This window comes from Amblyraja radiata, chromosome 37 (genome assembly GCF_010909765.2).
Source record: "Amblyraja radiata isolate CabotCenter1 chromosome 37, sAmbRad1.1.pri, whole genome shotgun sequence".
Lineage (NCBI taxonomy): Eukaryota > Metazoa > Chordata > Chondrichthyes > Rajiformes > Rajidae > Amblyraja > Amblyraja radiata.
This window is the reverse complement of record NC_045992.1, coordinates 12,714,022-12,728,623: the sequence shown is the minus strand read 5'-3', so window position 1 is coordinate 12,728,623 and position 14,602 is coordinate 12,714,022. Positions and strand designations below refer to the sequence as shown.

At 44.2% G+C, this 14,602-nt stretch overlaps 1 protein-coding gene across 1 annotated transcript; it reads right to left on the bottom strand.

Annotated features, from left to right (window-relative positions):
- Positions 1-3,167: 3,167 nt before the first annotated feature.
- gdf2 (growth differentiation factor 2) lies at positions 3,168-6,605 on the bottom strand. The gene is made up of 2 exons (XM_033012615.1): positions 6,070-6,605; positions 3,168-4,094 (listed from the first exon to the last, which is right to left on the bottom strand). The coding sequence occupies exons 1-2, from the start codon at positions 6,410-6,412 to the stop codon at positions 3,187-3,189; spliced, it is 1,251 nt and encodes a 416-aa protein (XP_032868506.1). The 5' UTR covers positions 6,413-6,605; the 3' UTR covers positions 3,168-3,186.
- Between the last annotated feature and the right edge of the window lie 7,997 nt (positions 6,606-14,602).

Sequence of the window (14,602 nt, the reverse complement as noted above, 5' to 3'; positions counted from 1 at the left end):
TGGAGGAGGGGAATCCAGTTTATCCGCAACAGCAGGACTGCCCATTTGGTAGTACATGCGACTGCGAATGGACATGGTGGGCCGAAGGGCTTGTTGATCTGCCGCACACCTCCGTAACAGATGACTATTCGCCACCTGGTTGAACTTAAAATAACGCTTATAACTCAAATGTTCAGATTCATTATAGAGATTTGCTTCTCGTTATTTAATCTGGCATCATGTTACGCACAGACATTGTGGGCCGAATGGCCTGTTCCTGTGCTGTACTGACTGTGTTCTGTGTTCTAATACGACTAATAATATCAAAGTTAGTTTGAAGAAAGGCCCTGACGGAAACGCCACCCGTTTAATTCTCTATAACTCGCATCATTGTGGGCTCCATCTTCTCTTGATCATCGTTACTTGTTGCACATTGCTCGTTCATTTGTTCAATATCTCTCTATATCACCGTCAATATATCTCTCGTTTCCCTTTCTCCTGACTCTCAGTCTGAAGAAGGGTCTCGACCGGAAACGTCACATATTCCTTCTCTCCAGAGATGCTGCCTGTCCCGCTGAGTTACTACTAACATGGAAGTGATTATTGGTTCATTCTGCCATTGCCATTTAGCCAACCGGGTCTATACTCATTTACATGTTACCAACGCGCTCACAACAAGAGATGTCTTTTCTACGGGGCATCATCTATACTCACATCTGTGAGTCGGTCTAACACTGGGGCCCAGCGGCGGGTAAAGATTCCACATAACATACTGTCCTTGGCCGAGATTTCGTTGCCCTGTTGTGTTCTGACCCCCACGACTCTTCTCTTTGCTAACAGCGAGCGCGTACTGGAACAAGGCAGTTTATCTCTCTGTTTTTTGATAAACTATTTATTCGCTCGCAGGATGTGATTGTCCGCGGGTCTCTGTTCAGCATACTGAAGGCATGTGCGTTTATCTGATCAGCTTACGATGCAGAGAGAGAGAGAGGGAGAGAGAGAAAGGGAGAGTGGTGTGTTACCACAAAAAGCTCACAAAGAGTAACTCAGCGGGACAGACGGCATCTCTGGAGAAAAGGAATAGGCGACCCTTTTCCGGTCGAGACACTTCTTCAGACAGAGTCAGGGGAAAGGGAAACGAGAGATATAGACGGTGATGTAGAGAGGCATAGAACAGAATGAATGAAAGATGTGCAAAAAAGTTACGATGATGAAGGAAACAGGCCACTGTTAGGTGTGAGCTGGGTGAAAACGAGTCACAGACAATGAGACTCAACATGACGACTGAAGCAAACAACGACTTTGGGGGGGGGGGGGGGGGGGCGATGAGAGAGGGGATGCAATGGTTAATCGTAATTGGAGAAATCAATATTCATACCGCTGGGTTGTAAGCTGCCCAAATATGAGGTGCTGTTCCTCTAATTTGCGTTTTTTGCCTCACTCGGACCACGGAGGAGGCCTAGGACAGAAAGGTCAGCGCGGGAATGGGAAAGGGAAATTAAAGTGTTTGGCAACCTGGAGATCAGAAAGACCTCGCCGGCCACGGAACCCCTTGTCACATAGCGCGCTCTGAGCAGCATCAGCAATACATCAGAGCAATCTAAATAATGTGTAGGAAGAAACTGCAGATGCTGGTTTAAACCGACGATAGACACAAAAAGCTGGAGTATCTCAGCGGGTCAGGCAGCATCTCTGGAGAAAAGGAATTGATGACGTTTCGGGTCGAGACCCTTCTTCAGACAATATAAATAAACCGGTACATGTTGAAGTTATAATCGTGAATTCAAAGGAGAAGGTGGAGTTTATTAAGCATGACGGGATTACACTTGGATCATAATTATGTACCGTGCAAGTATTTACAATGGTCTACCGTTAAGAGGTGCGTTGAACCATGTATGCTGGTCAGCTGTACATATCTTGTCATTAAATAAACAAATATATAAATTTGCATCCCAAATGTACAGATTTACAAAAAAGTAGGCTCATGTATGTTGTGTAGGAAAGAACTGCAGATGCTGGTTTAAATCGAAGGTAGAAATAAAATGCTGGAGTAACTCAGCGGGTCAGGCAGCATCTCTGTTGTGTATGCTGTGCGTTGTTTGCGTGTGATGTGTATATATGTAGTGTGTAAGTCGTATGTGTATGAGTTGCGTATATGGCGCGTGTGTGTCTGTTCTGTGTATATGTGCTGTGTATGTATTGTGTGTACATGTGTTGGGTATGTGGTATGTATGTCCAGTGTGTATGTGTGTTAAATATATAATATGGTGTATGTATTGTGTATGTTGTGTATACGTGGATGTTTGTGGTGTGCTTGTGTAAGTTGTACAGTCCTTGTGAATGTGTAATATTCATGGTGTATATGTGTAGGTTGAACAGTGTTGTGCATGTGTTATGCTTGTGGGGGTGTGTGTACACATGTTGGGTAAATGGTGTCCGCGTGTGTTGTGTGTATATGTATTGTGTATGAGTTGTATATATGGCGCGCTTGTGTGTGTTCTGTGTATATGTGCTGTGTATGTATTGTGTGTGTATGGCTGTGTACATAGAAACATAGAAAATAGGTGCAGGAGTAGGCCATTCGGCCCTTCGAGCCTGCACCGCCATTCAATATGATCATGGCTGATCATCCAACTCAGTATCCTGTACATGTGTTGGGTATGTGGTATGTATGTCCAGTGTGTATGTGTGTTAAATATATAATATGGTGTATGTATTGTGTCTGTTGTGTATACGTGGTAGTGTATGTGTGATGTTTGTAGTGTGCTTGTGTAAGTTGTACAGTTCTTGTGAATGTGTAATATTCATGGTGTATATGTATAGGTTGTGCAGTGTTGTGCATGTGTTATGCTTGTGGTGTGTGTACACATGTTGGGTAAATAGTGTCCACATGTGTTGTGTGTATATGTATTGTGCATTCGGTATCTGAACGTGGGTGGTATCTATACGTGTTGTGTGTGTGTGTAGTGTGGTATGTATGTATTGTGTGCATAGTGTGTATGTGTGGTTGTGTTGTGTATATGTGTTGTGTGTATGTAGTGTGGTATGTATGATTTGTGTGCATAGTGTGTATGTGTGGTTGTGTGGTGTATATGTGTTGTTACCGCTTGGTGTATGTAATGCAGTGTGTGTGTGTGTGTGTGTGTGTGTGTGTGTGTGTGTGTGTGTGTGTGTGTGTGTGTGGTTTGTCTACATGTCTATTTCTCACTATCTGCAGCCACATTCCGCCACCACCATCCCCTCGTATTTATACTTGTAAGTGGTGACGCCGGCGTTGTTCTTGTACAGCATGGAGATGGGGTCGAGTTTGGTCGGCACACAACACGCCTTGGCAGCTTTATCGGGATTCCAGTGGTTGACCAAGGTCTGGATCTTGGCGTGGTTTGTTGGGGTGACATGGTCGGTGAGCGGGATGTAGCAGACTCCTCTGCACTCGTAAGCCTCGTAATTCTTGGGGGCGACGATCCACGAGTCCCAGCCGATCTCGGTGAAGTCCACGTGGAGAGGGGAGCGCTTGCAGTAATTCCCTTTGGCGCTTCGGCGGGTCCTGGACGTGGAGTCCAGGGAGAGAGTGGTCTGCGGATGGAACAAGTCATATTCCGGGCCTTCGGAGACCGCCAGCTCCACGGCCGCTACGTCCTGTTCGTGCACCAACATTTCCTTCACCTCGTCCCCCTGACCGCGCCTCTGGTCGTCGGAGAAGACCACCAGTAACGGCACATTCCTGCTCTCCGAGCCGGGCTCGCCCCCCGCGACCACCGCCCCCGAGTCCCCCTCCTCGGCGCTTTCGATGTGAACTTCAAGCTTGTGGGTGGTCCGGTTGGATCTCACCCACCGACTGACGGCGTCGGTCACATCGAAGGTTTCCCAACCGCTGTCCTCGCCAGCGATCTGTTTGGAAACCAGTAGAGACATGGAGTTCTCCCCCGGCTCCTCCAAGTCATGAACCCGGACTATCCTGTTCACTCCTTCGTATAGCCTCCTGTCCCTGGCAACGAAGGCGTAGAGTCTCAACTCGGCCGCCACGATCACTTCATGCCGAGGGATGGTCAGGTTAAAGACTAGAATGTGCCTTCTCGCCCCGTGTTCTCCCACCGGGAGCACCGTTGTTGTATCTGGGGGATACAGACAGAGAGAGCAATGTTAATTACAACTCAGCGACATGAATATTGGTTGTTCTAAATTCAACCCCTGCATCCCCTCTCTTTCAATAGACAATAGACAATAGGTGCAGGAGTAGGCCTTCGAGCCAGCACCGCCATTCAATGTGATCATGGCTGATCATCCCTAATCAGTACCCCGTTCCTGCCTTCTCCCCATATCCCCTGACTCCGCTATTTTTAAGAGCCCTATCTAGCTCTCTCTTGAAAGCATCCGGAGAACCTGCCTCCACGATCCTCTGAGGCACAGAATTCCACAGACTCACCACTCTCTGTGAGAAAAAGTGTTTCCTCGTCTCCGTTCTAAATGGCTTACTCCTTATTCTTAAACTGTGGCCGCCTGGTTCTGGACTCCCCCAACATCGGGAACATGTTTCCTGCCTCTGGCGTGTCCAAGCCCTTAACAATCTTATATGTTTCAATGAGATCTCCTCTTATCCTTCTAAACTCCAGAGTGTATATGCCCAGCTGCTCCATTCTCTCAGCATATGACAGTCCCGCCATCATGGGAATTAACCTTGTAAACATACGCGGCACTCCCTCAATAGCAAGAATGTCCTTCCTCAAATTAGGGGACCAAAACTGCACACAATACTCCAGGTGTGGTCTCACTAGGCTCTGTACAACTGCAGAAGGACCTCTTTTCTCCTATATTCGATTCCTCTTGTTATAAAGGCCAACATGCCATTCGCTTTCTTCACTGCCTGCTGTACCTGCATGCTTACTTTCATTCCCTCCCTTCACTCTCCTTCCCTCCCCCAGCCTAGTCGTCGTACTAGTTGCACTGTCGTCCTGTTAAGTTTCACTGTCTGCGTAATTCATTATCACGCACCCCGCAGCCAACAATAGACCCGTGTGGGCTCTACCTTTCCTCGATCATCGATGCATTTTTCATATCTCTCATTCATTTCTTCTATGTACCTTCTATATCTCTCGTTTCCCTCTCCCCTGACGATCAGTCTTAAGAAGACACGGGACCCGAAACGTCACCTATTCCTTTTCTCCAGAGATGCTGCCTGTCCCGCTGAGTTACTTCAGATGATTGTGTCTAGCAACCGTTAGATATATTGTTGCACCTCAAAACCGCCCCCTCCCCCCCAATTAAAAGTGACACCGCGCCCCTCAACATCAGATATATTCAAAGTCTCTTCACCCACGTGCAGTTTGTTCAGGTATTCTCGGGAGTAAGGGGTTGGCGCAGGTGAGGGCAGTAGATTTTGAACAAGGTAGACAAAAGTACTGGAGAAACTCAGCGGGTGCAGCAGCATCTATGGAGCGAAGGATATAGGCAACTTATCGGGCCGAAACGTTGCCTATTTCCTTCGCTCCATAGATGCTGCTGCACCCGCTGAGTTTTTCCAGCACTTTTGTCTACCTTCGATTTTCCAGCATCTGCGGTTCCTTCTTAAAGAGTTTGAACAAGGTTTACAAGCAAAATTATTCATCCAAACCAATCCCCTTTGCTCCTTCAACTTGCCGGTTCGCCTTTGCATCTCTCCCGGTGGAAACCATGACATTTAGGTATTTGGTTGCACATTTCAGAGATAGAATCGACCAAAAATCTGTTATGGGTTTCTTCCCAACAGTTATCAGGCAACTGAATCATCCCACCACAACCTGAGAGCAGCGCTGAACCTCAATGGTGACTCTCAGACTAACCTTGAGCGGACTTGGCTGGCATGGCCTTGCACCAAACGTTGTTCCCTTACTGTGGCTATGTATAATGTGGATGGCTCGATTGTCTTTCTGCGGACTGGATAGCAGGCAACACTGTACCTCGGTACACGTGACAAAAAACTAAACTGTAACTGTGACAGTGAATACGAAGAATGAAGAACCAGAGGAAAGATGTGTCGGAAGGAACTGCAGATGCTGGTTTAAACAAGGCTTCAGTCGGAGACTGGAAGGTGTGGACGTGCGATCTATTTACCTTCGTTTCTGAAGCTCCTGGCAATGTTGGACGAGGGCATGGAAGAGCTGTCGCTGGCGAACTTGTTGTACAGGTCGATCATGAACTGCGGGGGTTCCGCTTCCAGCGGGTCTTGCGAAGGAATCTCGGACAGGTTTACACCCCGGAAGAACTCGTCCTTCACGCTTTCCAAGAACACGTCGAAATCAAAGCCAGAGTGGTCCTCTGGGAAGACTTCGTCTTCGTAATGCTCCAATCCGTCCTCGTGGGTTTCCTGGTCCCAGCCGCTCAGCGGCCTGCACATTGCGACTTGAAGTAGGAAACTGAAGGCGAATGTGATTGCGAGACAGGCGACACAAGTCATTGCTTCTGCTCCTCACGGCGGCCTTCGATACCCGTGTTAATATCTAGCCGTGAACTGAAGAGGAATGGAGGCGAGCGTGGCTTATTCAACACATCGGTTCTGCCTGGCTTGCGCGCTATGCTCTGCTCTCTTTCCACCAATATCATCGCTCAGATGGGCCGTCTTATCTTGGCCATTGATGGCCCGCTTGAGTTTCCCTTATCTCGCAACCCTCTTAGTTAATGAAGATTCTGTAAACAGTTGACGACTACATTGGACTAATGGGAAGCACAATGTACATCCCGGCCACTTGGAATCTGGGCTCTGGGGTCAGCCTCTAATTACTTCCACTACATCGCTGCCAATTCTCTGCAAACATCACAAGAACTTTCAACAGACCACTGCCTTCAAGACCGCAAATTGTTTCTGCATCGACACAGTGCACAGTATTTGTAAACCAGTTTATTTAGTGGGCAAGAGTCAAGTCATCCCGTTTTCAAAGCCATGGATGCTGAACAAAAAGGGCCCCAACTAATCAGGATTTAATTGTAGTCTTAACCTTATTCTCAAATTATCAGTTAGTCAATACAATTTTTGACGGCCTCTGCAGCATGCCGCCTGCTTTGTGTCAAAAGTGTTTTCCCATCATTGGCTTCAGTAGAATGACAGAGAAAGTGGAAGCGGCGCTGCCTTCCGTTTACGACGTTATCATCACAGAAAAAAGTCCCACAGACTTACTAATGAATTACAAGTAACGAGGAAATCAACATGGATTTCGTTTTGATATATTGCAACTGATGTGTTACTAAAGATAAAACATTAACATATCAGAATCCGCTTTTTAAAGATTGAGTACCAACAGTTATAAAGCGACCAGTTAGATGCACTGGCTACATCTGTTGGTATGCTCGCTTAATATTGCTCTATATGTTAATTTAAAAGCTATTATTCCATCTACCAAAATGCATTCACATACAATAAAGAGCAGTCAAAAGATGTTATATCAGCTCGTTGAGTGGAAAAATAATCGTAAGTGGGTGGCAAAACAGGGGACTTCTCAACAGTCCCATATTAAGTGCGTGGCCTCACATTTAATCCCTTCAATTGTAATGGAACTACATATCAGACAAGGCATATTATAAATGATAAAAGCCATTCAGACTCTTTATTCAGTCATATTATAAATGATAAATGCCTTTCAGAGTCTTTGCACAAACCCTAATTCACTCCCACAAAATATCACCTCCCTCTTATCACTTGGGCTCAGAATAGACACTCTATGAGTAATCAAAATACCGTGTGAATTACGTGGGCAAAAAAAACATTGTGGTAAAACAACGAATTTGGACTTTTAGTACAACGATACTCATGTTACTGGAGATAAATGAAGTATTTGAAGATCTAATACAAAAATGTAATTAAAACCCATGACACAATGGTGGATTTTATGGATATTAATTTGAACAACGGCAATGAAAAATATGCACTATATTTTTCCACAACCACTTTATATTAATAATTTCAGATATTTATATTGGAAGTTATAGAAAGTAGAAATCAATTGAGGACTTCCACAACTGAAGCCTTTTTATGGTCAAAACATTTGTGTTGGCTTCATGTGGAATGGAACATGGACACATGCCTTTTGCTTTAATCATCCAGAAATCCTCCTTGACAACACAAAGCAGACCGGAATATTTGTTATAACCCTTAAGTAGATAAGGCAATTTTTTGAATTGCATTTAGCATAAAGCATGCACACATCCTTAAAATGTCATCAGCATTCATACATTAGGTTTTGTTAAAGGAATGTCGATTATTGCCATACAACAATTGGAATGACGACTATAATCTGCTGCTGCAGAGTAACTCTGCTCAATTCTTTAGTCCATTCATTGCTTAGACATTGGACTCCATGCCACTGGATCCTGACCCAGATCTGTCAAGGACCGTGGGGTGGCTGTCTATGCACCAGTCTCCCCACGTTAAACAAAGTCACGCACAGGCATCCTCCATATAGGGAACAGCACCCTGGAGACTCCCATGGTCAGCCATGACTGAAGAGGGCTTAGAAGAAGAAGGTTAGACATTTGATCCATCTAGACCTTTGAATCAGTTTATTGCAAGTTGTTTTTAGCAAATGACTATTTAAGCAGCAGGATAGAGTTCGCTTAGCACTTCACCTCTCTAATGCATTTTGGTAAATCTGACCACCTGGCTGTGCTTCTAATCCCTGCCTTTCAAGCAGAAACTGAAGACCGAGGATCCCATACAATAAGTTGATCAATGCTGGTCAGGCCAAACAGTTGAACTGTTTTGATGACTGGTCCATATACAAAGACTCTAGTGACCCCTAGAGCTATGCCAGCGGGAGATTCATCTCCTGTTAGGGTCTCCCGTGCTGGACAGGTCGAAGGGTAGAGGCGAGACGAAGAGCGATCCACTGGTCCTCCAGGTTGGGGGTTGAGCACAGGGCTAACAACCATGTCTCGCAAAACGCATATATTACACAAAGAGCAACTGAAGGAATCAACAAGGAGTGGAGGACCTTCATTGCTGCCCTACATGCCAGGAGGCATAATAGGCAGTAAGCAAGTAAGTCATTTTGATGTCCAGTGCAGAGGTATTTGAAGCTGAGAAAGTCTTTTTGAACCCCTAGTATTTGAGGTGAAGTGATATCAGAAAATCTATAATGAGTGGATTAACATACTGATGAAGAAAAAAAATAGAAGCTGACAGAATGTTAACTGAATTCAGAAGGTACTGAATCGATTGCACACTGGGCCATGGAGACATTTGTGTCTTTTTGAAATTTGAGAATGGAATTAACCTTAAATGTGAACATTTCCTGTATGAATGGCGTCAGATTGAAGCAACTCGCAGACACGATGACTTCTCCCATTGTGGAGCTTTCAAACCTAGATCATTTACTTTTGTACGATAGAGGATCAGATGCTGAAGGAACTCATTGTATGGCAAGAATATAAAATGATGTGTACATAGATGAAGGAAGCTATACATAAGCTTGCAGTTTTAATTGATGTACTTTGATATCTGTTTTTGTTTTGAATATGAACCAGAAATATTTTGTTGCTGAACTGACTGGGATTACTGTTGGTCACTGTTTATATTTGCCAAAATAACTTTTAGCTTCTTATGGCCCTTCACACATAAGGTTTTTGTTACAGTTCATAAGAAACATCTGAGTTTTTATTCCTATTGTGGCACGTATTGTGGGGGAAAAAAATTGAATAGAAATTTGAGGGATAACTTTTTCACACAAAGGGTGGTGGGTGTATGGAACAAGCTGGCAGAGGAGGTAGTTGAGGCTGGGACAATCCCAAAGTTTAAGAAATAGTTAGACTGGTACATGGATAGGACTACCCTTGAGGAAGGGTTTCGGCCCGAAACGTTGCCTATCTCCTTCGCTCCATAGATGCTGCTGCACCCGCTGAGTTTCCCCAGCATTTTTGTGTACCATGGATAGGACAGGTTTGGAGGGATATGGACCAAGCGCAGGCAGGTGGGACTAGTGTAGCTGTTGGCTGGTGTGGGCAAGGTGGGCTGAAGGGCCTGTTTCCATACTGTATCTCTCTATGACTCTGTGTGTGACCGCATGATATAAATGAGAAGGTAGGAATATTTAAAAATATTATCGAGAAGGCAGGAGAAAGAACCAGCCGATCATTCACTCTATGGATCTAAGAATATCTAAGAATTACACCAGAAAGATCAGACATTGTTCTGAAAGGATAGCAACATCAAGGCAGATATTATATTGAATACTTAAGGCTAACTCTTCTTCCTCGTATTCCAAGAGATACCTAGTATAACCAGAATCCAGTGCAATTTCTAACAAGGTTAAGTTATGTGGATGTATTGTCAAAGGAGATTTAAAACCGTTCAAACCTGTACGCCCTAGGCGTGTGGGAGGAAACCGGAGCATGCAGATAATATCCACGCGGTCACAGTGAGAACGTCCAAACTTCATCCAGTCAGCTCAGTAGTCATGATCGAAACCAGTCTCTGGCACATGACCGCATAGGTTTTCTCTGGGTACTCCAGTTTCCTCCCACATTCCAAAGATTACATGTTTGTAGGTTAATTGGTTATGGTAAAAATTGTAAATTATCCCTATTGTGTAGGATAGTGCTAATGTGTGGAGGGATCGGCGGTCTTGGTGGGCCGAAGGGCCTGTTTCTGCACTGTATCTCCAAACTAAACTAAACTAAACTCGCTAATTCCAATGCAGCCGCCCCATCTTCACTGGCCCCACATGCCTGCACCGGTCCATATCCCTCTAAACCTTTCATAGTATGTGTAGGAAAAAACTGCAGATGGTGATTTACTCCGAAGATAGACACAAAATGCTGCAGTAACTCAGCGGGACAGGCAGCATCTCTGGAGAGAAGGAATGGATGACGTTTCAGGTCGAGACCCTTCTTCAGTTCAAAACATCATGTGTTAGATATGTGTAAAGAATAAACTGTCAAGAATACCACCAGATTCAAGTGGATTTAGAAACTTGAATTTTAATTTTGTAAGAATTTAACATTGTAATTTTATTTGTGGCCTTTTGTTATCAGAATACTAAATGGTATTCTAAACAAACCCCATTCAATTATAATCCCCATCCCATTTAGGAGCAAACAATTGCAACCAGTAATCGAAGAATATCCTGCAGAATTGAGCAGTCATCTATATTTAAGGACAAAGGATGACCTCAGCTGAGACTGCCAGAGTAAATGTGATAATTGACACATTTTCTGGCTGTGGTTCCAACATTTGACGGTATGGATTTAATCTGAGGGGTGGGGAGAGACGGTGTATCCGAGATCTTTACAGTTGAACAGTGAGCCACATGAGGAGGTATCAGACCAAAGTCTTCGTTCAAGAGATGTTTCAAGGAACATTATGAAAGAAGAATAAGAGGGGATGGATGAGATATTTACTGGGGGAAATTTGGCTGAAGGAATCAGAGAGTAAAGGTGATCTTGATAGATGGTTAAAAACGGGGACTGACTAAGAGGTCAGAAAATGAAAGATTGCGGAGATCCTGGAGTATTTTACTGAAGGGAAGGAATGGGGGAAGCCATGGTCAGGTTTGTTCCTTGTGATCAGAAGTTTAAATTGAAACAACGAAAGAAAGAAAATTTCTCTGCAGGTCAGGCAGCATCTGCAGTGAGAGAAACAGTTAACAATTTTCAGGATGAAGACCCTTCACAAGAATGAAGAAAAAAGGAAAAAATTAACAGGATTGTCTTAAGATGCAGAAATGCTATCGGAGTATCTTGGTTGGCATGGGGCATTATGATTGAGATGGGCAAGTTGGGCCAAAGATCTTGTTTCCATGCTGTCTGACTCTCTATGAAAATACAGAGCGGAGGTGCAGAACCTGGCGGACTGGTGCGCACGTAACAACTTGTCACTAAACACCTCCAAGACCAAGGAGCTGATTATTGACTTCAGGAGGTCTTCAGGAATATGCCCCAATCTCCATCTACGGGGACAGTGTGGAGAGAGTGTCCAGCTTTAAGTTTCTGGGCACTCACATTTCAGAGGACCTCACATGGTCCACCAACACCGCTGCGCTGGTCAAGAAGGCACAGCAATGACTGTTCTTCCTGAGGACATTAAAAAAGACTGGTCTGCCCCAACAGCTGCTGACAATCTTCTACCGCTGCACCACAGAGAGCATATTAACGTATGGCATCTCTGTGTGGTACCTCAGCTGCACGGATGCGGAGAGGAGAGCTCTTCAGCGCGTCGCCCACAGAGCGCAGAGGATTATTGGGACACAGCTACCAGCCTTGGAGGGCATCTACCACACACGGTGCCTCAGGAAGGCCGTCAGCATCCATAAAGACTCCTCACACCCTTGTAATGGACTATTCGAACTACTTCCCTCCGGCAGACGTTACAAGGCCTTCTACGCCCGAACCTCCAGACTCAGAAACAGCTTCATTCCCAGAGCTATAGCGGCTCTGAACCAGCCCTGCTGAGTGCCCCCCATCCTCCCTGGACTGTTTCCCTCAGATGGTCACGTCGCACAGTTTATTTATTTTTCATTTTTTTGACATCGGATGGAAGCTGCATACTAAATCTCGTTGCACTGATGTGTAATGACAATAAAATATATTATTATTATTATTATTATTATTATTATTATTATTATTATTATTATTATTATTATTATTATTATTATTATTATTATTATTATTATTATTATTATTGGCAAGAAATAGGCAGGACAAATGAAATCTCTATTAAGCTGGACAAGCCCAGTCAGGTTACAGTAACCTAGTTCTTGGATTAACGAGGTTTGTTAGGGGAGATAACACAAAATAACTCGTTATCTTCCACTCTCTCTCTCTCTCTCTCCTCTATTTCACCGCCATTATTAATCAGTTAACCAGGTACCTCATTAACAGCTGTGAGAACCTATGATGTATCGACCCAGGGCACCCTACAAACCTTTTGCCTATATCGCCTCCATGTGGTAAGTGTGCTAGGGAAAAGGAGAAGCAATGAAAATAAAATAAAACTGTAACTGCTGGAAACCTGAAATAAGATCAGAAAGTGTTCGAAACACTCAGCAAGTCTGGAAGTACTTGTGGAATGAGGAACTGAATTCATGTTTTAAATCTGAGATCTTCGTCAGAACCAGTAAAAAATAACCAAGTTTAATGGTCAGCTCATCGGGGTGAAGAGCATGCTCACTATGCTGTATCTCTAAACTAAACTAAACTAAACTAAACTAAACTAAACTAAACTAAACTAAACTAAACTAAACTAAACTAAACTAAACTAAACTAAACTAAACTAAAATAGACTAGACTAGACTAGACTAGACTAGACTAGACTAGACTTAACTAAAGTAAATTAAACAAAACTAAACTTAACTAACCAAGCTTCATCAAGGCTGTCATCAATTGCCGGAATTAGGGGTGAAGAAGGTGACTTCTTCTATAGTGGAAGCTGAAGATGGGGAAAAGACCTGTTCAGACCTGTTGTAATAAGGATTAAGTAGCCAAATCGTCTAATTTTTCTTTGCAGGAAGATCTGAACATTGTACCCTCAAACAGAATTTAAACCTGGATCCTGAAGGAAATTAAATTATCTCCAAAAGAAAACTCTGAAGAGCCTGTTGATTGGGAAAGGAAGTTATCAGCCTGAGGGGCACCTGAGCCGGTGACTCATGTAGTTGAGGCCCCTTTGCACATTCGCAGTACTGCATAAGGAGCGAGGCAGCTAAATATCAGTTTTGTCTTTCCCAATTAGCAGAATACAGCTGAATTAACCAGCACCGGTTTTCAATATTTCAGGCCACTCTTTGGGGAAGTGATTAGTGAGTAACTGATATGTCCCCGGGAGGTAGTTAAGGGAGATAGGCACCTCTTCTGAGACATCCCGTTTATTTTGTAACCCGAGATTTGACTACATTTTCCAAATTAGTCTCTCATCAGAAACCATTGGCTAAGACGTTTCTTTGTGTTGCAGTAGACAGGACAGAGGAACAGAGCAAAAGAATTACAGGACTGGAAAAAGTGCTGAAATCTCCCTGCACGTTCACATCACACATAATATACCAAAACTATGCAGCTGAGCTCAATGTCTCTGACATGTTTGATGGACCTAACAGATTTACAGTTCTGTTCCTAATCTGTTACATGACTGAGAGTCACTACTGAGAGCATTTTAATGGCCCAATGTTTCAATGGTACTTGTTGTCATGTGTAGCTGATACAATGGGCAGCACAGTGGTGCAGTGGTAGAGTTGCTGCCTGACTGTGCTTACAGCACTAGAGACCGGAGTTCGATCCTGACTACAGGTGCTGTCTGTACGGAGTTTATACATTCTCCCCGTGACCGCGTGGGTTTTCTCCAAGATCTTCCGTTTCCTCCCACATTCCAAAGACGTACAGGTTTGTAGGTTAATTGGCTTAGGTACATATGCAACAGTGTCCCTAGTGTAGAATAGTGTTAATATGTGGGGATCGGTGGTCGGCGTGGACTCGGTGGGCCGAAGGGCCTGTTTCTGCATTGTATCTATAAACTAGGCTAAACTCAACTAAACTCCTAGGTACACAAAATTGCTGGGGAAACTCAGCGGGTGCAGCAGCATCTATGGAGCGAAGGAAATAGGCGACGTTTCGGGCCGAAACCCTTAACCTCCTTTACTCCTCCTCTCAACTAAACTCCTTTTGCATA

What these genes read in the sequence shown, in the direction of transcription:
- gdf2 (XM_033012615.1), bottom strand. Translation starts at nt 6,412, where the DNA reads ATGACTTGTGTCGCCTGTCTCGCAATCACATTCGCCTTCAGTTTCCTA. An exon ending in CAGGAGCTTCAGAAACGAAG is followed by an intron (nt 4,095 to 6,069) that starts GTAAATAGATCG and finishes TGTATCCCCCAG; the next exon opens with ATACAACAACGGTGCTCCCG.